We start from the raw sequence: 24,279 nt of genomic DNA on the forward strand, positions 1-24,279 counted from the left end.
AATTACGTACGGAGAAGAGACTTTTCAGGACATACATTGCTCTCATCCCTGTGTTACCAGATCTATTTACATTAAAAAAAAAAAAACAGAGAAAGAGAATTACAGGCCTACACTGCCAAAAATAATAATTAAAAAAATTGAGCAATTCCAGAGGTAACAGACAGACACTTTTAAATGAGTTTTATGTATATATGATTCATGAAATATATAATGAATAAAATTTTACCCAGGAAATTTGCAAGTAGTTGCCTTCTTGCATAGTACATTTTATTCAAATGTATTCTGCCAGCACTATATAAAAATAAATTTGATGGTAACAGACTAACACAATTGGCAAGCTATGAATCTGAATTTTCTGAATCAAAATTAGTGGAACAGTACTTGATGAGGTAATTTTTAACAAATTTCATAGTTTGGAAACGGCATGTATTGTATATTCACAATCTAAAGATGTTCTTTCAAACAATGTACAGCACATTGCTTTTTAGTGATATGTAATTTTGATCATCAAGGATGACATTTTTCTGGAATTAATCATTTAACAACCTAAGAAGATAAGAAATAATAAAAATAATAAAAGTACTGTACATATTTCATGTAGTATTTAGACTATTTACTTGCTTAAACTGGAAACTGACACATTCATTTGGAAACAGAAAGAGTTTTACAACATATAATACACATTACTCTTGCAACTACAAAAATCACAAAAGCTATTTTTGCAAAACTAATATTCTTGTAAAAATTAATACAGAACAAACATTAGGTGCAACAGCCCTATGAAGGCCAGGGCCTGCCAAATCACTTTCTATTGGCAAAACATGCTCTGTGCAGTGAATCCCAATGCTGATATTTTCGGGTTTTTGAGACCAGAGTCCACTACTTTTTTCAAGTATCTTCCACCGGGAAATGGAACCCAGGACTGCTCACTGAGAGCTAACCATTCAGCTATACGTAAGCCAGGAGACCAACTACAGTGGAATTTAAAGACTGCATATTCTACATGCCCCTATTTGTTATGACCTGGCAACATTGCACACATTAAACTGTTCAGCTGTTAGCATAAATTTTTTTTGAATGACAGCTCACTTTGTACCATAACCTGTGTATTATTATTCAGGGCAGACAGCTACATGGCAATCTTTCTAAATAACATTGGATAGAACATGCATGAATACAGTTAACACAATTTGGGTATCAACATCTTCTGTTTGACTGCACCACCTGCGAATGAAACCATGTTGCTCACAATGTTTCCTCTGTATTTAACAGTAACATACTAAATGATAACAAATATTTGGTTCTCTAAGAATATTTGCACAAACATGCAATTAACATTTGATTCTTTGGGAAATATAAACTATACCACTGTTGTGACCTTTTACATGACATTTTTATGACAAAATAACATTACATTACATTGAAGTAAAGAATTAGTACACTTTAACTAGTCAACAACTTTAGCAACATATTGACTAGGTTTTAATAGTTGCTAAATAAGTACACAGGATGCATAACATGGAGAAAATATAGCTTCTTGTTTTTAATAAATTTCTTGTATTCAACTGATTTCTTAACACATTGAAGGTGCTAGATCTAATTTAAATAATTAATAATATCCACTGAAAACATTAGGATATTTCATTTCATTACAGTTCTTTGGAATTTTGGTAAAAAGCTGAAAGAAACCTGACCTTCAGTAATGCTTTTCATGTGAAATGGAAAGATAAATGAAATATGACATGCAAATAACAGAAAGAAAAGAATAAATTGAGTGAGGTTTCAAATTCATCACAATGACAACTTTACACAGAAACCAAAAGCTCAAACATCAAAAATAAAATGTTTCCTGAACCCCTACTCATGTTCAAGTGCTATAGGTGATTTCTTCACTATAATTTATTTGCTTAGATAACGAAGAACACAGTATCAAAACTGTACAAGAACTAAAGCAATGCAAAAATTAAACAGTAATGACTTACATTTGTTACACTATTTATGTCGCATAACAGCAATTTCCTTACAATACATTTTTTGTTTTTGTTTTTAGGTAACTATTCATGAACACTTGAATATATTTTATTTGACAATACAAATGTGCTACAAGATTAATTAACTGTAAATGAAGGTAGTCAATTGCTAACTGGGCCTCCCCGACAGCAAAGTGGTAATGTCATCACCTTGTAAACAAGAGATCCCAGGTTCGATACCTGGTGGAGGCACGTGGTTCTGGGGCCTTAGTCCCAACTTTCCACATGTGATCACACCTGGGCATGAGTGTTCCTTCATCAATATCATCAATCATACTCATAGCCAAAAGCGACAGAAAAGGAAAGTAAAATAAGCCAGTCAATGAAAACATAATAAGATGAAATCTTCTAGAAATCAGCCAATTTTATGGGTCAATATGAAAAATTCATCCTCAAGAAAAAGCAATTACCAAGAAGGCAGTCATACACAAAAATATCCTAGGACAAAAACATAACTGAAGGTAAGGTTTTCTTCATGTGTTCGTTTTGATTTAATTCACTTTTACAGTCTGCATCTTCTCAGCTATATCGCATGCAGACTCGTCTTTCATTGGCGAACTCTCTTCACCATCGTTTCTATTTTCATTTTCTTTATTCAGCTTCTCCTTCTTATATTCCTCTGCCAGCTTATCACAAAACTTCTTATGCACAAACCACTGTAACTTTTGACACTCCTTATCACAGTACTGTACAGATTTACACTTGGAGCATTTCTTTTCTGCACGTTCCTCTCCACAGGTGGAGCACGAGACGTCATCCACAAACCCCCTCTGCCCGTTAATAGCCGACGATATGGCATGGATTGCTGGTGGATCGCCGCTCAATTTTGACTGCGACAGGCTGGTGACCAGCTGCCGGAATATTGTACATTCTCGGAATGGAAAATCGCGCACACACTCACGAAGAAAGTTATCTTGGAATTCCGGAAAACCATCGGCAGGTCTACCTTTCAACATTTTCTTGACGAACAGTTCGAGAAAATCTTTCTCGCTCTGATCATCTGATTTGCCTTCTTTTCTTTCAGCATTCTTCTTATCCTTGTCCAGTGCTTTCAGTATGAAAGACAAGTGGTGGAATTTGAATGCCATAACTTCGTTGGCTTCAAAGCCTCGTTTCATCTCCTTCTCACTCATCAGTTCCAGAACTCGCCATGATTTCTCAAGGTTTTCTGCAAGAACTGGTACTTTCTGTATGTGAAGTGCTATTTTCACAGGGTGTACATTCACCTATAATAAAATAATAAAACTTGGTTGATTGATTGAAAATAATATTTTGGGTGCATCAGCACCATAACTAAAATCGATTTGTCTCTGAGGACTAAAATCTCCTTATCTAGTTAAAAGCTGAGGTCAGCACATATAAGGACAACACACAACTGCACAGACGATTATACTAAACTGTAGATGGTAGTTTAAAATTATCTAATATTAATCTAATTAATCCTGTTTCTCTCGTGTATTTAAATATCTCTCTCTCTCTCTTAAGTCATACATCATCCCTATGTTGTTTCAACCTGCCTTTCAGCCTCTTTTTCGTTTCTCCTATGTACACAATCTGACATTCTTTACATTTCACTTCGTAGATAATCCCTTCCTCTTCTTCTTCTCTGTTTTCCTTTTTCTTGTTTGCATTCTTCGCTATTCTTAAGATGCTTTTCCCTCCCTTCCTGTAAGTTTTAATGCTAGTACGTAAGAGAAACGAAAAAGAGGCTGAAAGACAGGTTGAAACAACATAGGGATGATGTACGACTTAAGAGAGAGAGAGAGAGAGAGAGAGAAATGCGATATTTAAACACACGAGAGAAACAGGACATGATATAGAGTGGGATGAGGCTAAGCAGATAGGAAGGGAGAAGAGAATACTAGTGAGAAAATGGAAGGAGGCCAAGGAAATAGAGAAGAAAGGTGAAGAAGACACAATGAACTGGAATGGGGGACTGAAGTTAAACAAAGAATGGAAGAAGGTGTTAGAGTGGAAAGGACAAGAGAGAAAGAGGAGAGAAGAAGGAAGAAAAATGAAGGAAAAAGAGTGTGAGATAAAGAGTCCAACCACATTCTAAATGGAAGTAAATATGTTTAGCCTTTTAGGTGAAAGTACAGTTGACAAGGGAAAGCCACCTGCTAGAATGTTCCAGAACAACTTTCTAATAGTCTGGAGGGGACTATTGTTTGTGTATATATATCGTCCTGTTTTGTACCTTGTTACATTTGTACTTGGTGCAAAGTCTGAAGAAGACCTTGCTAGAAGGTTGAAACATTACGTTTAGTTTATGTTTTATAATAAAATAAATTACTGCCTTGGTCAGCATATTTAGATTTTCATATCATGGAAACAAGGCTTAATGGTGTTATAATTAAATACCCTGTACGCTTTCACGGTCAGTCAATGTGATTCCATGTAAGCTATTTGCTATATTTTCATCTATGGTCCGTACGGAAGAGCGACGATATATTTTCTCAACCTGTTCTAATGTCAAGTGCAAGGGGAGAATATAATTATTCACTGTCATGTAAGGGAATATAAAGTTATAATATATGCTCAACGACTATCAATTTAATAAATTACTATTCTCTCGAATTTGTAATCTGACTAAAATTTAGACTGCAGGGCCATTATCTCATCATTATACACACACACAGCACACAATTTCGAAACATGTACATGTACAGTTACAATTAAATTTTCGTTATTAGGGAATAATATAACACGTCTAAAACTGATACATTACCCTGAAAAACAACTTGAATCATGTATTGCTGTCCCGGGTTCGATACCCGGTGGAGGCACAAGTGGTTCGGATCCCACTTTAAACTGTAGGTCCAGTCCTGATTAGCCTTACTGTGCATAAAGTGGACTTAAAACAACAAATCAACAACAACTACATGTATTGCCCTTTGATTATAACCATTAATTGGCTTTTCTACCAAAAGGAATATAAATATAGGGATTGTAGAACAAAAAATTTTAGTGGCCACTAACAATGGCAATATTCTCTTCATAGTACATGAGGCCTATTGGTTCTTTTGCTTCTTGCTTTGGATTTCTTAATTAAAGTAAGCTGATTTCACTAATATTCTCAATGAGTTTCATATTCCTAGTGACAGTAAATCGCTTTCAACAGGTTTGAAGTAGTGGGTTACGTAAATAAGTTTAATATCCTTAGCATCTAGGTGTTTCGAGTAGGTTAGGTTAGTTATGCTTGTTGAATTATTATTAGTACACTTTCACTCTTTGGCTGCACATGTGTGTACAAAAAATGAAAATTAAATTTTAATTCGAAAATTAGAAATTAATTCACATTATACACTGACACTGAGTTTCCAATGTTTAAAAGCTTATTTGATACGACACTCCAATCTTACAAACATTTTGCGCATCTCATTTAACATTTTTAGAAAATTATCTTGCATACGGAACTCTCTGACTCATAACATGTTATTAGATAGCATTTATATAAGAAAGCTGGTACTAATTCACAGTAAGTTTCAAATGTTGAATAATATTTTTATCTGTATCGCCTTTTTTCTTTGCTAATTTGAAAAAGAAAGTTAGATTATGCAGAACAGTAGAGATTGCATTTTATTTTCAACAATATTATTTAAGTTCTTTCTAATGTTACATAAAATTTGAAATGTTCTTGGAGGGGAAGGCTGCATTCTAAATGGAATAACAAAGAACAATTCCGTCAGAAAACTAAATACTACCTTTTACAGTTCGTTGTGTTAAATATTGTAAATGAAATATTTCGTTAAGCACTGATGTGCTGTTGCTTTATTGAATTAATTTACGGTTGTAATAACTAAAATAAATTATGGGAAGAGATAATACTTGCACATGAAATTGTTTAACTGTAAATTTACAACTATTTTTAAGGCAAAATATAGTTCTTTCAATTTCACTTTCAAAGGAAACATAATTTAGGAAAAAATATATTTTATGTATGTACGAGTGTGTGTTTTGAATTTTTGTTATATAGCGTCCCTTTTCTGCCACCTTTGGCTAATCGTATCGATTAATATGAGTGATAATATCTATGTCCAGGCCGGGTCTCAAACCTGGGAACCTCTGTAACGAGTTCCGAAAGTAAACCACTAACTCGTTCGGTTCCGAGCCTGCTGACTGTGTGTGTATGTGTATCTATATACATACATACTCATTTTTTTTTTACTGGTGATCGGAGGCGTACGCTGTGCCTGCACTTATTTACATAGCGAGAAATTGATGACATCGTATTATCGTCATCATGTAACTAGTTGCAACTAACTGCTACATTCCGTTTAACAGATTATGTTTTGGAAATTTGTATACTCATTGTTCACTGTCATTTTGTGAGACAGGGTGAATCCTGCTTACGTAAAAAAGTACCAGGGTGACACTGGCAAAACTACACCATTGGGCAAGGCTGTATGTTTTTACAGGTATTTTATCACACGTTTGGTTCAGTTTTGTATTGGGACAGAAAACAATACTTTACTCATGTTCTGTTAAGCCCGTATATTGTATGGAGTTTTACTTTTTGCTGTACTGTTATAAAATCAGAATGGGTTACAACAGTGATGAATGAACCACCACTGATGAACTTTCATTGAATACTACAAGGAAAGGTAAGGTTTATTTTGTTAAGAATGCTGTGAATATGAGATAGCATATGTACTTTTCATCTGCCACCCTAATATCATACTAGTTTCCATACAGCATCTCATTCTTTCACAATAGGAAAACGACTTTCTGCAATTTTTTGTTTGTTTTTATGTAGGCAAACATGTGTGAATGTGCATTGCTAATACACATATCTCCTGATCATGTAGGAAAGGTGCACTGAATTATTCGATAATGTTTTATATTGTGCTGATAATTTAAGAATGGCCCAACCCCCATTCGGGATCTTGCTCATCGCACGCGACATCTTCGTGTTGTGAGGTAAGTGCCATATGCCTTTGTTGTTAGGTTTAGTTCTGTTAGCATAAATACACTGCACATCTTCGGGATTCATAGTTGTAGTTGTTTCTGCTGTACAACGAAGGGAGGGGCCTGACCAAAAGAAGGTGTCTGATTTGTGTGCAATGAATGGGAGGAAGATGTCTGATTTGCATGCAATGAGCAGGAGAAAGGTGTATGCCTTGCATGCAATAAACGGGAGAAAGGTGCCTTGCAATGAGTGAGACGCATTCGTTGATACGTACTGCCACCTAGCGTGTGCACAGAGAAACACCTCAAAATAGTCGGGTTGACTGCTCATAGATGGCCCCTAGCCTGGTCAGTGGCGTATTAAGGCCACAGAATATAACACAGAGTTAACAAATCTCTCTAGTAGTTTATCGATGGTTGGGGCAATGGTAGCATGCATAATTGATACATACACTCTTTCTCAGTATTTACAACGGGATGCATAAGGATGAGTTGGTGGAATTGGTACTCTGAAACAGTGAAGTTTGAGTTCTTGCTGTTGGTGTGGGTGACAGCAGTCGAAACCTATCTTGGACACACACCCCTATAACAGTTGACTCGCCCTCGCTGGGAAAAAAGGCGGTTAAAGCTCAACCTTTTGCTTGCGACGGTTGAAGTTCGTTGTTCGTTAGGCAGTCCGGGCCGAACGTTGATCCGAGTAAGATCCGTGTGACCATGAACTTAGTTTTTGGGCTTGCGTGTGCAAATTTAGTAAACTATTTTGGAACAAGTGTAAAGAAACAAAAGGGAATAATGTTGAGTCTGCAATTGGAAAGTTTAGTGTTATTACAATGTTGCAATTAGAAGCTCTTCAGAGAGAAAGTCACTTCATTGCTAACTGCTAGGAAGTGAAGTCGTGTGGAGGAGCTTTATATTACTGCGTATTTGTTCATAAAAGAATTTTTTTTCTATCGCGAGCTGTGTAAGTACTAATGGTCAGTACATGATCCATGCCAGAATATTTAAAATATCTCTATGGAAGAGACAGCATATTTCCATGAAGGATCAATGGAATTAAAGGAAAATTGAAGATGTTCAACTGGATTTTCGTCATCAAGATTTATACTCTCCCATCCCCCTCAATGTGTTTAGTGCTTCAGTGTGTTCATTGCTTTAGTGTAGTGAATTTACTACTCACACCGAGGAAGTTAGTACCCTGTGTGGTGAAATTAAAAATATATAGTAACGAAGAATAGTAACAACAACAAATAAATAAAGCAAGGGTACATAGTTTCATACCAAGTGTTATCGGCACCCTTGGTTACAAAAAAAAATTGGGTACGGTACAAAGAATTATGAAATATTATTGTATCTCAACAGATAAATACCGGAAGCTGGCTGCTCGGCATATTTTGCATTCATAAACTGTTGTCTGGTTTGTATTAATTTTTAATTTAAAAATCCACTGTCGATTTGTATGGTAATGTAAACCCGGGACGCTAGTCCAAAACTTCAAATACATATTTATATTGATACACAGTGAAAGTAAGAGTTTTTGGTGGATGAGCGGTGATTCTTGATTCTGAGGTTCACAGTGGCGGTTGGAGGTTTCACCTAGGTAAAACTTATGAATGTTCTAGCAGATGATATCAGGTTAGAGGAGTAGGATATACCTTTGGGTAGAGGGTGAAGTTGCCTGCAGCAGTGTAAATATGAGGGGTGTAGAAGGTGACGGAAATCGTTCAGATCTCGCACCTGGGTCTGTTGTATGAGAGGGAGGGTGTGGGGGTTTGCGTGGGCGATAGATGGAGATTGCCATACCTTCCACAGCGTAGTCATGGGAAAAAATACTTCCCCCACAGCACCTTGATACTAGTAGTCTTATGGGGGAAGTACTTCTTTCCTCAACTGTACAACTCTACATCCACAAAGGTGACTTAGCAGGTTAATTTGAGGGTACTGAACTGATTAAGTGGGTTAAGGTGGGTGGAGAGGAAAGGTACATAGTGTGTCTAAGCTCTAAGGGAGCTTTCATACTGAAGCAGAAGGTAACAAACAAGATGGGGATTCCACACTGAAGTGAAAAGTCACACAGGTCCTTCAGTCTAAGGCGAAACATTTACCATGCATGAGAGAACAAACCAAAGCGACACGGTGCACTGTAGTGAGAAAAATGGGCACATCCAAGCAACAAGTGCAGCTTGTTGTGTTGCTACAGTTTGAAAAGTCACATTTATTTCTGAAGGTTGCTTTCCAAGAGACATGTGAAGCTTGAAAGCTCTCCCTAAAGCATGAAAATGTCATCATAAATTCGAGCCAGAGAATTGGTTTCAGGGCTGCGAGTCCATGAACTCTTGTTCAAGTACACCCATGAAAAGCTTGGGGCCCAAGGTCCCATTGTTTAATTCCGAATTTATTATGGTGTACTCTACAGGTTCGTTTTCAAATTATCTGTTAACACATACTACAGAGTCAAAGTGCAAAGTGATTTCTTACTGTGTGTTTTATGAAGAATGATTTCCCTTCCGTATATGATTCTTGGTGAGCAGATATTCACTATACTTGAAGTATAGGGTGGGGCGAAAAAAAGGCAACCGAAACATGGAAATGGGATATAACTTCGGATACCTTTTTTTGCCCAACCCTGTACATGGGGTGTCAGCTTCATTGAGGAACTTAAACAGAGCGCATAAGATATGTGAAAAAGAGGTTAATTGCGAAGGTAAAGGAAAAGTCGTAAAAGAGGGTGGGGAGAAAAAGATAGACGACGAAAAGAAGTTTAGGTATATAGGAATCCCATATTTCAAACGGGTGTCAGAAAAGGTTGAAAAAGCAGTAAGAGAATCAAATGTGGAATGAAAGCACCAAGAACTTTAGAGAAACACTTCACAGAATATAAGAAGTTTGGAATGGAAAAAGATGAAGAGGGGGGGGGGAGGAAGGGGTGTAGTATTAAATGCCAGTGCAACAAAGAGTATATAGGCCAAACAGGCAGGAGTATAAACATAAGATGGAAGGAACACGAAAAAGATGAAAGGAAGGGTGTTCCCCGAACAGGACTGTCCGAGCACATTATTGACGAAGGACATGGAATTGAGAAACGAAAAGTAGTTCGAGAGGAGAATAAACCGATTAGGAGGAACGTTTATGAGGCCTCCTATATTTGTAAAGATAGGGAGAATAAACTAAACAGAGAAGACGGAAATATAGATGAAATATGGATAGGGATGTTCAAGAAATGGAAGAAACGAGAATACAAGAAAATAGGTTTCCAAGTCACCCCAAGCGTAATTCGCGAGGCCCAAATAGAGCGCGACTTTGAACTTGACATGACGTAAGAGGGAGGGGAAGGTTAGTGAGGAGAGAAACGGCACGTGCACAACCTCCTACATACGGCAAGGAAGGAACCAACAATCAGCACGGGAAGTGTAACAAGCGGGGGGGAAGGTCTTTTGAACGTTTTAATTGTATATAGGGTTTTTAGGTAGAGAAATTTTTATAGTGATGGTTTTAAACAAACGAGGGAATATGGAGGTAGTAAAGGTTGTAGAAAATTTTCCAAATTCCGCCTTCACCTAAACTGTACAGTTTCCTTCTTTCCTGACATTTGAGATGATTTGACGAGGCTATGACATATTTCTGGTAGCCAAGAAAAAGAATCTGAAGAAGGGAACAGTTGTTCCCGAAACGTCGTTTGAAATAATAGATACTCAGTACATGTAAGTACAAAAGTTTTGTATTTTTGATTAATGTATTGAAAATACGAATTAATCTATGTTATTATTTCTACTATTCAAGTTTTATCGATGGCCTGACCCACCCTGCCATGCTTGAAGGTCATCTAATGCTAAAGTGAGGTGCTATGGGGGAAAATATTGCTAAGAAAATTTATTCCTTGTCGATGTTCTCTACGTTCAGTAAAATTCTTCAGAGCAATTCTGAAGTAAAAATATTCAACATAATTACACAAGAGTTGAAAACATGTACACTGTAAAAGCAAATTTTCCAAGCAAACCTGAACCAATCACGCTCTGTTATTGACACATTCATATTGACGAGCCTCAAATCTGCGAAGGATAGTGGATTTTATTTTTGTATCCGAGCTTTGAATTATCTGAATAGTGTTACCCCATTGTAAACAGTGTGTGTGTTCATTGGAATGATGACTTACCTGCATAATAATCTTATGAAGAGGTGTTGCAAGGTATGGAGGTAGTTTTGGTTCTGTTTCCAATCCTCTTGGGACTGTGTAGTATTCAATGTCAGCCTTTGGGACAAAGTTGTTTATCACTGCCACACACTGGTGGTTTCCTATAGAGAAACAAACAAAAAAAAGTTTTCAAATAAAATAATCAAACCTGTTAATGCGGCAACATGCATATAATAGGTAATGTATACTTCAGAACAACATTTTTACTCATACGAATTTATTGCTGTGATAAAGATATTGATAAATTAGTTGATTGAATAAGTTTGTAGGTCACTTTATTTCATTTTCAGATATCACTATGTATTGGTAAGATAAACTAAACTACATTTTAACATGGAGATATGTTTACGTAAGTTTCACCTCACGATCCATATTTGAGAGCCCACTAACACAGACAAATTAGAGTTATACATGTAGGTACTAATGAACTTTGAGCGTATGCTCGTTTTGCCTGTTTAAGCATTATTCGCTTGAGCGAAGCAGCTCTAAATTCCATACTCTATCTAGCACTGTCCATGTTTCATGCTCGAGCGAAATCCTATTCTTCCAACATTCTAATGTACAGAAACGCTCCTCTGGACTGTATCTACAGTTTACAGTGTGATCCGGTCCACTATGTGCCTCCACTGGGTATTAAACCTGGAACCCCTTGATTACATGGCCAAGATGCTACCACATTACCAACGGGGAGACCTTACACAAGGATATTGATAAGCATTACTATGTAAATTCACTCTAGATCATCCTATTTTGATTTGTTACAACAGAAAAACCAATGTTCCCGTGGTTTAAAAAGTGGACCGGCAAGTAAAAGAAACTTAATACATATACTTGAAAAATATCTGAAAAGTACTCGTAGTTGCACAGTTAATTTCCACCTGATGTTTAGTTTTCAAACTGTGTGGTGTGCAACATGTTTGGGAAGACTGGAGAAGTGTTGGCTTCATGCACTAATGCACTTTCCACTCCACTGATGCTTTGTGAAAAAACAAAATGTGTACACTCCCAAACTGCAAAGCATTCAAGTTTATGTTAATGCATTTCTACCATCAATGTGGACCAAGTGTTTTGAAAACTGACCATCAGCTGGAAATTACACGTCACAAAAGGAGAACCTGTCAAAGTGTGATTTTTTTCCAAATAAACATCACGAGTTGTTCTTTTAATGTCATGCTTGTTAATTTTCCAGCATGGGTAGTTTAGAGTGGGACAACCTGTAAGATGGCATTCATGCACATTCACTTTTTTTATTTTTATTTTTGGTTGTTGACTTGGTTTATTTAACTTCATGTTCCTGCCACTTTTTAATAATTGCAAATGATATGATCAAACTGACGAAGGGACACTTACAAAGAACACCTATGTTCAAGCCAGGATTTATGCATTGCATGTTACAATGACACAGGTCCTAGATTCGAATCTCAGCCTTGGCATGGTTATTATTATTATTTATTATTTCCATAGGGTTACAATTAAGCTATACAACATTTCATTTTGAACAAAATTAATACAAATAATGACTTGATGCCCTATATAGTAAAAAAAATATGCAAACCTACATATAAGGAAAATGTGATGAATATACATTAGTATATATAGTGTTCTATAGTAACAATGAAATAAAGAAAGTTTGAGAGTTCTACACATTTAGAAGAAAAGAAAGTGTAAAGGTGTGTGGGTTTGGATATGAGTGTGTATGGAATTGCTGTTCGAAGTACAAGGATGAAAATTTTAAAATATGTGTGTGTGGGTGGGGGATGGTGAGGAGGGGGGGGGGGTAAGCACTGAAAATAATATTACTGGAGTTAGAATTTATAGGCATGTGAACGTAGAAGACGACAGAACTGCGCTTTGCTGGTACTGAGTTTGATCTTCATCGGGAGTGAATTCCAGGTTACCGCTGCTAAGTACGAGAAAGACTTCTGACCAAATCTGCTTTTGTTGGGTTTGGGGATTACAAGGTCTCTATGTAAGGACGATCTGGTGTTTCGGGTGCTGAATTCAGAGCGGAGCTTAATCCTATGATGCAATGGAGATGATTTGTTATGTATGCTATGGAATACCTTATTCAAGTAAATGTAATGTATTCTTGAAGTGACTGTAGGTATATTGTAAATCTTGCGCAATTGTTGGGAATTATATTCTTGGGGGTGCATGTGTATGATTCTTAAGCAATTGTTTTGCATAGTTTCAAGTTTCTTCAGATGAGTTATGTTACCGCCAAAAATAAGACTAGCACCATACTCGAATACGGGATGAATAAATGAAAGGTAGAAATGTCTACTCAGATTTCTATTGAGATATTTACGAATTTTTCGAAATATGTAAATATGGTGATAGATTCTATGAATATAGTTATTTATTTGATAATTAAAATTTAGCTGAGGGTCGATAATGATTCCGAGATATTTTAAATGATTGCACAAAGGTACTCTGGCATCATTAAGGGTAATATCTATCGTGTTAGCCGGGATTCCCTTACCGGTGTGAAGCACCATGGCCTTCGTCTTTGCAACGTTAAGTTTCAGGTTGTTCATGTTGTACCACGTTAATACTTTGGAGAATGAGTTTTCCATTTTCTCCTTTACATCCTGGTACGTATCTCCAACATGGACGAGAAGGCAGTCATCTGCGTACAGAGTAATCGACAAATCTGAATTTATTAGTGTGATATCGTCAATAAATAGGTTGAATAATTTTGGGCCAAGTATAGAGCCTTGTGGAATGCCTGCAGACACTGACTGCTCGGTGGAAAGTGAACATCCTACTTTCGTTGAGAATTTTCTATTTGCGAGAAAACTTTCCATCCAGAGAATTGTTTTGCTATTGAAACCAAATCTGTTCTTTAATTTTTCTATTAGCAAATTGTGATCAATGGTATTGAAGGCTTTGCATACGTCCAGGGAAATTAATCCAACTAGGGAATTGCTTTTTTTGTCCAGTGTCTCGCGCCATTCATTAATTAAACTAAGTAATAGTAATTCCGAGGATACATCCTTCCTGAATCCATACTGTCGATCAGACATCAGATTGTTGGCTTCCAGGAAAGTTGTCAGTTGCTTCTCTATTACTTTTTCCATAACTCGGATTAATGTTGGGGTTAAGGAAATCGGCCTGTAGTTACACACTAGGGTAGGAGATCCAGATTTGTGAATTGGAGTTATTATAGAGTGCTTCCAGCTCGTTGGAAATTGGCCACGTTTGAAGGACGTGTTTATTATGTCGGCAAGGGGCTCCTCTATAAGTGGGGCCAACACCACCAGAACGCTGTTGGGAATTCCTGCCTTTTTTACGTTTAATTTATTAAGAATTACCAAAACTTCATCGACCGTAACAGATTTTAATGAGAACTCTTCAATTTGTTGGACAACAGCTGAATTGGGGGTCTTTTCTTAGAATATTTATGTTCGAATTGCGAGGATTAACGTGCGCCGATGCTTTGCATATATTAGAAAAATGAATATTTAAATAATGAACTACCGTGCGTCCATTTCGATCTGCAGCCGAGAGATCGGGAGAAGCGTGGCGGGCGGCACTGACGGAGATGCCGACATTTGCGGCCTGAAATGCCCGCTTATTTTTATGGACATATGCAGACATTTATATAAATATTGCAAAACGAGCACTAACCTGTGTTATAAGAGTATGGTTTTAATTTTAGTAGCTTAATGACTGTATGTGCCGATGATTTTGACATGCCCACCTCTTGTGAAACACTGCGTAGAGGTTTGTTTGGAAAACGTTCTAACACTGCACCAATATCATCGAGTTTTGCTTCGGTTAGAATCAGTCGTTTTTGCTTAGGTGTTTTAAAATTTAACGATACAGTTTCTCGTAATTTAAGAACAAGATATCTAACCGTATCTCTGTGTGGAGTTGAAACGCATGGGAATTTCTGTACAAATTACCTACACACGTCTCTACACGAGTTTGTTTTCACGTAGGTACGTGTCATACATAAAAAATCTTTGTTCTAACGTGAATCTTGCGGCTGGCATTCCAATCGTCTCACTGACACGTCACACATACACACTACAATAACACAAACAAGTAACTGCAAGTAACCAAGAATAACACTCTTGCGCACAGTACGAAATTAACACGCTCTTGGTTTACATTGCTCGCCACTATATTTACAACTCTGTCTTCATCTAGTCGCGAAGGAACAAAAAACTCGAGCTCGGATATTTCGGATTGCGAGGAAGCTCACGAAAACCATTCACTTTCATCGGTTTCGTCTGCAGTGTAATCCTGATACAGTGTTGCACATTCGAAACCTCCAAACGATTCCCATCGCCACAAAACTCTTTCAAGGATATAAACTTAAGCAGGACGTTACTGATCAAAAACATGATTAAAATGCTTTTTTATCTGTGGCTCTTAACATCGTTTCTATAGTGTATTTATTTGTGTATATAAGAGCAGAACTTGGATGAATTACAGAAGAACTTTTGCGTGTTATAACACAGGTTAGTGATCGTTTTGCAATATTTATATGTCTGCATATGTCTATAAAAATAAGCGGGCATTACAGGCCGCAAATGTCGGTTTCTCCGTCAGCGCCGCCCGCCACGCTTCTCCCGATCTCTCGGCTGCAGATCGAAATGGATGCACGGTATGTCGGACGGGCTCGTTAGGAGGACATTGTCGACTAGTAAATGATTAATTGTAGTTTTTGATTCTCTACCTGTGATCTCATTGATAACCTTCCATTTGCAGTTGTTATTGCTAGTGGTCTGGTTCACCATATCTCTGTAGTAATTTACTTTTGCCTGCCTAGTAATTGTTGTGCAAAGATTTCTAAAAGATTTGTATTGCTCCCACGTATAGTCACAAGAAGGATCCACCGCTTTCTTGAAAAAGTGGTTCTTCTGTGAAATTAATTTAATAATTTGAGGGGTGATCCAGGGCTTCCTGCTTTCTCTCACCCTGAGAGTTTTCAAGGGAGCAAATTCGCCGAGTGCAGTCGAAATGAGAGACTGCAGATGACTGACCTTGTCGTCCACGGATAAGTCGGGAGATGTACTTGCGTAGAACGGAAGAGAGGACGCGAAGGTGAAAAAATTAGGTTCGTATATTTTATGAATTTTACGGGTAGTAATTAGCTTCCTTGGCGTGCGCGTTATATTAATTTTGAGTGTGGTGTAAACGAGAAAATGGTCACTCATGTCCTTATAGGCAGTTCGTGTGACTGTGTGCAAGTGAGGGTTCGAGGAATAAATGTGGTCGATTAACGATTCGGATGTCCACGTAATTCTTGTAGGCAGAGTAACGAGTTGTTTGTGTCCTAGGACTGATAACGTTTCCCTTAATGTATCTGAGTCTTTGTCATCTTTCAGCAAATTTACATTCATATCTCCAAGGAATATTGATAGATGGCTCGGTGGTAAGCTACTGATCATCCTTTGCAAGATTGCGCACGCTTTTCCAACCGATCCGCTAGGAGGTCTATATCCGCAACCTATGATAATATTTTTATTTGTTTTTGGGCACGAGACTCGCATCCATAGTCCTTCAAGGTCACTTTCATTGACCGAAATTACGTTAGAGGCAAGAAGGTTGTTAACGAAAATAGTGGTACCGCCTCCCCGGGTGTCTCGGTCGTTTCTAAAGAGATGGAAATTTGGAATGCTGTATAGAGGGTCAGGAATAGATGATTGCAGCCTACCCGGCAGGGTAGGATACAACCTCAAAAGCACTTGCTTTAAACCTGTCGGCCCCTTGAAATGTGGGTCAGCGGTCGGGGAGGGGGTGTCTTTGAGGCTAGCTACTTGGGGTGGAATTGTGAGTCTCTCTTTATCAATTCCACCACATCATTACTCATCCTAATTTCTGCAACTAGAGAAAAAGTGTCAAAAAAAAGAAATTAATGAAATCAAAATACATGGATAAAAACTAAATAAAAAAAAGTCTCCGTGATCAAGAAACTTGTCAGAAAAATGTAAAATGTGTGTAACAGTCTCTAATCCAGACAGCACAAAAACCAAGGTTTTTGATTCTTTTCACAAAAATTCCATGCACTTTTCTGTTTTTCAGGTCAGTGTGAATCCTGACTACCTTGACTGGAATGTTTGCTATCTATTTTAAGGTTGGATTGACTATCATATCAGTAAATCTTATATCAGGGTATAGAGTGACAATTAGGAACTTTCTGCCCTACAATTGGAAATATGTTGCCAAACCAAACATCAGGGAAGGTGCCAAACTGTCTCGTTTGCTACATTCCTACAGTACATGTTGAAACCAGGAAGGGTAATGGAGCACAGAAATGTGGGGTCTTGGTCATTCCTTGTCTCTCCCTTCCCTGCACAAACAACAACAGGGCTCCCCACTATTCATTGGATTTTTGTTTATACAACACAAACCCATCTTCCCTTCTTAGTTGCCAGTCCCTCTAATTTATCAGTATTGGTTAAAATTTCATATCAATCCAGCATAACATGTAATAAGTTCATGCATTTTTCATATGACCTCAAGGCATACAATAATAATAATAATAATAATAATAATATGAAATACTATTTCCATTTACTGTATTTCACCACATAATTGTCGCACCCGTTTGTAACCTTTCATCGTGAGTCAGATATCAAAACTAAAGATAGCTGTGCAGAATCTTTGGACACAGAATATTACATTTTGTAAGTCCGTACCTCGCAACACTGTAGTAAATTTTCTCAAGTGTAATATTTCAAATCACAAATCAATAACAACTAATGTGTTTACATTTTTAGACCGGAAAAATATTCACTAAACTGTAATGAACAAATGATGTATGTTGATTGGGATTGTTCAATTTTAACGTATATTCTCCGTATATTCTCGTGCATCCTAATCTTGCACCAAGGACAGTTTACCTTGTAATAAATGATTCTTAAGTACCCACACCAGCCAGCACTTCATTTTCTTTTTTTAAAAAAAGAAAAGCTTCACATAATGGTCACACCCCTTTCTTGCAAAATGGCGATTATGCGGTGGAATACAGCATTCTTCTCTCTCTACTGGGTATTACATTAAAAGCATGTGATTTGTATTATAAATGGAAGAACCTTACCTACAAAAGCTGCCATTTGTGATGCTGTTCTACCCACAGAATTGGTAGCATGTGGCTTAGCTCCAGCACTAAGGAGTAAGTGGCAGATTTCAGCATTTCCCGATAAAGCTGCAAAATGCAAGGCTGTATAACCATGCTCATGTTTCCCCGAGTTGACATCTGCTCCCTAAAATAAAATACAAGTATGAAAATATGTGCTCTATTAATACACAAATATGAGGGTTCTAGTCAGATTGCTTAATTAATTACAAATTAATCATGGTGCACATGCATTTTATTATCTTTTTTTACAATTATTTGATTTCCATTTATGTCTCCTAACACATACTTCAGTGCCTTGGTGATCACTTGCTTCATGTTTTCGAGTGAAGGATTTTCCCAATTCATATACTCCTACATGATTCTTTATTTGCGAGCAGCCATTCCTTTACTATCACCTTGGATATGCTGCTGTCATCTACTTTACATGTGTGGGGTGTAAAGAGATATTATATGGCTAAATGCTTTTGTTGTTACATTAGGTAAGTTAGGATGGTAAAACTATTATATGCAGGAAATCGCTCTAACTCCTTCATTCTCTACTTTTTTACATTTGTACTTACCTATTCTGCATTGCAAAACATTGTTTACAAGGGATTTTGCTTTTTTAAACGAAATTAGTATCTATTGTCAACATATAGAGTAATTATTCTTCGTTCATTTTCTCGCTTCCTGAACAGGCAAATGGCGGGCAAATCTTGACTAGCGCTGTGTTTCAAACGGCAAAGCAGTGTTTCAACCTTCTTAACAGAAAAATTCCCGCATAGTATCAAAAATCATTCTGGATCGTATAACCATCCACGAATAGCCCCAAAAACCATTCACAATAGCAACACGCACCATGACGGTAAGGTTAGGTTAGGTTGCTTTAGGTTGGGCAATATAGTGAAAAAACTGTGCATTTGGAAACACTTGCCGGGAATTACGTCATCAGATGCTTGCAACATCCGGTTCAAGTACATGGATGAAAATGCAAGCAACAGCTTTCGTGCATCGGACGGACATTATTATAGAAAAATACCGTATTTACTCATGTATAATGCACACTTTTTTCCAAATTTTTTGCCCCCAAAAACTGTGGTGCGTATTATGCATGGAATAATTCAGACAGCCAACATGAAACCGTACAGAGTCATTCCATGATTTTGGGACACTTGCATTGATTTTTCATGTTTACGGAACCTTTCATGTTATATATCGTTGTAAAGCTTGAATCCTGCAGTTTCTGAATATGGAAACAATATTCCATACAAGATAACGACACTAATGTGAAATGCGGTTGAAATAAGTTCATCAGAAAATGAAGAAACGTTCTGATTTTTATGGTACTTTCGATGAAAGAAAACATAAGGAAAAAGATAAAAGAAAATTAAAATGTATTACTGGCCAAATAATATGACATACATGGAGCGTGTAAATTCCTTAATGGAAGAAATCTTGTGCTGCTAACTGCTATTTGGAAGGTCCTGAATGTGCCTCGTATAAATGTTACATTAGTTACAGAAATAAAAAGTATGTACTTTGAAAAAGAAGCAATGAGCAATTGAACAGGTATGACATCATTCACTCTTGATCAGCATAGCAACAGATTTACAACCTACAACTAAGAAAGCCATTTCTTGAAACTGGATTTTACTGCGCATTATATACGAGATATAATTTTTTGTCACTTTTACCTATCCAAAACCAGAGTGTAGATTATACAAGCATGCGCACTATACACGCGTAAATACGGTATATGAGTTAGCTGACACATACATTGAAAAATGCGAGAAAACACTTCTACGACCTTCCGAAATTACACAGAAACTCAATTCCGTAAGTACTTTCTCCTGTAAATTTGAAAAAATCCATTTCCCGGTTATGACATTTTTACCGTTAGGATTAGTGCTGGTAACATTAATAGAACATCCCTAAATGCTTTAGTTGTTAGGTTAGGCAGATAAAGTTTATAGCTCTTATCATTAAAATAACATCTCTAAACCTAACCATGTAACATTTAGTCTCAAGCATGAAACCTCTTTCAAACCTTGGATGAAAATTCAAGAGCTATGTGCCTAATATGACCGTAAAGTAAAAATAGGTGTTTGCTGAAATGTACAGTGGCTCTTGTAAGGTAATTTTGAAGTCATAATTTCTGTGGTAAGGGTTATTCCATGTCAAATCAACCAATTTTTTAAAAAATGGTTGCATGGCCATTTTAGAAAAATTTCATTTTTAGTTCATACGTTTGTACATGTTTCTAGATATCAAAACCAATGTTCAAAAAAATTTATTGCCTTTAGTTCTCCTGGGGCAGCCATTTTTCCAACATGGCGCATGGCTTTTTTTGCTCATGTAGCAGTATACAGAAACCTTAATATCTCAAAAACCATTAAAGCTAGAGACCTGAAACAAAATTCATTTTGTAGCTAATGAAGTATACTTCCTATGATATTCAGGTATGTTTTGCTTGAAATTGCATCGTAAGTACGAAAATTATGGTGGAAAAATGAGGTAACAATAGTTAAAAAATTGCATTTTTAAGCCTGATTTTTTTAATGAAGGGGTTTAGTCTAAGGCTTGATATTTTTTTCATGTGTAGACCTACCTGCAGGGTGTCTGTAAATAAAATATCAGTGCTTAGAAATGCAACCCTTTTTTACAGCATGGGCTCAAACATGGCTATTAATTGAATTTTGACAGTTTTCGGGGTTAAATATCTCAGATGGGTGCCCGTCCCCTTTAAAAATTCTGAAATTTCGCACATAGGAAGCCCTTCATGAACCTAACTCACAGTAAAAATCTCAACTTTTAGATTCAACTCGTTTTGGTCAATATGAGGTAACGTATGTCACCTAATTTCTGACGTTGCAAAGTAAGGTTAAACTACATTCCATACTTAGAATAATGAAGTATTTTCTTTTTCTTTTTTAAATTTGGGTTAAATAAAGGCTCAGAAAATATAGTAACATAAGGTTTTAACACTTGACTTACCATAAATTGAAATTACAAGGTATGACAATTGAAAATCTGCGCAATCTAATTGCAAAAGGTTTTGATTTATTAGGTACTCATGGCTAGGACTCATATCACACAATATGGCGGGCTGAGGTTGACTACCGTAGTGGGTATGCAGTGTTTCCAACCTTCTTTACCGAAAAATACCTACTATCGTGTTCGTCATGTGTGCAAATTGTACATTATGCACAGGTAGCTGACGGGTAACCCCACGAACCATTCATGGATAGCCCCACGAACCATTCACGGATAGCCCCATGAACCATTATGCACGGTAGCTGACAGATAGCCCCACAAACCATTTCTGATAAGGTTAGGTTAGAATAGTTAAAAAAAAAAAGAGGGTTGGGCTTACATCATTAAACGTACGTAGCATGCAGTTCATGTAGGGGAAGCAAATGAAAGCAATGGCAATTGTGCGTCAGTGAGATATTTCTCTTGAACATTAGAAACCTTAGAGAAACTTATTCCCATAAGTAGTTCCGGTAAATATGCGATATCGCCCGAACGGATTTCTTCAAATTTACAGGAGAAACTACTTACTGAAATCAGTTTCTGTAACATTGTCGAAGTTCTTCGAGGTATTGTCTTTTGCAGAAACTGAAAACTTCACCATACAATGCTGCAGAACAAGAAATGATCACTTTTTATGTAAGGAACTTGCATTTTCTGTAAAGCGACAACATTATGCCGTTGTGCAGATGGTGTGAGCGTCAGTGTTTCCAAACGTGCCTTCTTTATACGAGGATTGTTTTTTTTTTTAACTATGCTTACCTTACCATAACCTTGCCACTATTTTATGGAAAAAGGCATAACTTCACCTTAAAGAATCTTTCGCAATGCAGAATATGTAAGTATCAATGCTAAAATTAACGAAATAAACGAGTGAGAGGTGTTCGGGCCTTATCGCATAATTACCGTAGTCCCTTCTGTACAATTGAAGAAATGTGTCTCCGATATACCGAACTTTTACCAAAAAAAAAAAGCACACTTCAACATTGCACCTCCCTTTATGTAGATAGGCCTATATTCACTATTTCTTGCATTTTATTATGTGATAAAGTAATTGAAAGCTAGACTATGACTTTGCCATCAAGTGGAACTTTATGCAGTGTCTGCATGACAACAATTCATATGCATAACACAGACTTGTGCATAGTATAGTTCCTGAAGCAGCATGTTTAAAGTTACACGTGCATCATCAAAAGGCAGGAATAAAAGCTGCCCACATCCCACAAAAAAGGTTGTTAATCTGTCGTAGCACACCAGTCCAAGCTTTTGACCTTCATGTGTAAGTTCCCGTATTTGCATCTTGTACGTGAACTTCCACCAGAAATGAATATCACTATTACCCACGGTAACACTTTACTATACCGGAGACAGATTTCTTCAAATTTACAGGAGAAAGTACTTACGCAAATCATTTTCTGTAGCGTTGTTGATGTTCGGGAATATAGTTTTGATCCATTTAATGCGAATGCATGTGGTTTTCTACGAAAATATATTTCCGACGCGCTATTGCCGCTGCTGCCATTTGCTTTCTGCACGAGAGCACAATACGCTCTCGTATTATCCGTATATGCTAAATTAAACAAAAGGAGTGCTAATGGAACCTAACCTAACAGGCCTAACCTAACCTAGTAGGCATACCTCGTCCCCGTGATGGTTTGTGGGGCTATCGTGAATTTTTGGGCTACCGTCAATGGTTTTTGGGGCTACCCGTGGATGGTTTGTTGGAAATAAGGAACAAGAAATAGACATTATTTTCGTTAGAAATTCATTATTTCACCTAAAGAAATGTTCCGCAATGCAGAATAGTACGTCAGCAATGTAAAAAATTGCGAAATAAATCATTGATAGATGTCTCCGGTATAGTAAAGTAGTACCTTACCCACTGCCCCACATATGGTGAAAATAATGAGGAAATGTTAGTTAAGGCATACAATTCTACCTGGCCTAACCTGTGCTAAATAATTACCAAAAAGGCTATATGCCACTAACGTATCTCCATCAGCATGTCAGATCATGAATTGTTAATAATATGCAGATGGTAACCCAATCTGAAGAAAAAAGTGAAGAATAGAACATTTCAAGTATTCATTTCTTACAAAAGAAGAAAAAATTGTGAAGGTGTACTCTTACCTACTGGATCAGTATACTATACACCTTTGGGACTAATACGTTCAAAGTTCTAGGGTAATTGTAATAGTAACATTACAAGTCACTAGTTTAAACAGCTTTGTTGGTTTAACACACATAAAGAAATGTTAACAAATAACAAATGTAACAAATACAATGGGTAGATAATTTCTACAGAATAGAATAGAAAAAATATTGTGTAGTAACTTGCCTGATCTAAAATCATTTGCACCATGTCTTTATTTCCCTTGTACGCAGCATGTTGAAGAGGTGTCATCCCATGCTCGTCAACGAAATCAATTTTCATGTTATGCTGTGTTAGTAAATTCTTTAGGCCTGTCACGTCCTTATTCGCAATTTGATCAAAAATATCTTTCCGAAATCTGGACTCATCCTCATCTGTAGGCGCCATGTTTCTATACAGGGTTGCAAGGCGTGACCTGTGAATTGTATGGTCAAGCTTTTCTAAAATAAATAAAATCTAATTTTTATTATCTACCAGATAGTGCATAATTTAAGGGAGCAAAAAGTTATTTATTCTTAAATAGAGAAAACATACGCAACTATCTACAACATTAGTTACGTTTTCTTTACATAATTGAAAAAATAAACACAATGGAAGTGTATTGATAAAATAAACACTTTCACTTGCAACATTGCTGCAGAGATCGATGCTGCAGAGTGACCAACTCCCTGTCAAGTTGCTGTAATATTCTTTTGCGCGAGCAGGGAAGCAGTGGCGGCGATTAGGGGTGGGGGCAAGGACCTTTTGCAACTTTTGCTCACGCACTATGCTAAACTTTATCTACCAAAAGAAACTAAACTGTCCTTGCCCCCCTACTTTCGGCACCTTGCTCCCCCAGTTTTGATTTGATTTGATTTGATTTAGTTTATTTTACTTCGCGTTTTGTGCCTCTTGG

The 24,279-nt window shown here is 37.0% G+C and overlaps 1 protein-coding gene across 1 annotated transcript; it reads right to left on the bottom strand.

Moving 5' to 3' along the window:
• Positions 1–1,811: 1,811 nt before the first annotated feature.
• LOC145992122 (ankyrin repeat and MYND domain-containing protein 2) lies at positions 1,812–23,781 on the bottom strand. Its single transcript, XM_083128371.1, has 4 exons — positions 23,571–23,781; positions 18,182–18,347; positions 11,089–11,228; positions 1,812–3,256 (listed from the first exon to the last, which is right to left on the bottom strand). Exons 1-4 carry the CDS (start codon positions 23,769–23,771, stop codon positions 2,522–2,524), a joined length of 1,242 nt encoding a protein of 413 aa, XP_082984497.1. The 5' UTR covers positions 23,772–23,781; the 3' UTR covers positions 1,812–2,521.
• Between the last annotated feature and the right edge of the window lie 498 nt (positions 23,782–24,279).

This window comes from Lepisma saccharinum, chromosome 9 (assembly GCF_977018435.1).
Source record: "Lepisma saccharinum chromosome 9, izLepSacc3.1, whole genome shotgun sequence".
Classification (NCBI taxonomy): domain Eukaryota; kingdom Metazoa; phylum Arthropoda; class Insecta; order Zygentoma; family Lepismatidae; genus Lepisma; species Lepisma saccharinum.

Coding starts and splice junctions, on each gene's coding strand:
- LOC145992122 (XM_083128371.1), bottom strand. CDS start 23,771: ATGGCGCCTACAGATGAGGATGAGTCCAGATTTCGGAAAGATATTTTT. Junction 18,348..23,570: donor TGCAAATGATTTTAGATCAG/GCAAGTTACTAC, acceptor ATTTTATTTTAG/GGAGCAGATGTCAACTCGGG. Junction 11,229..18,181: donor ACAAATGGCAGCTTTTGTAG/GTAAGGTTCTTC, acceptor GTTTCTCTATAG/GAAACCACCAGTGTGTGGCA.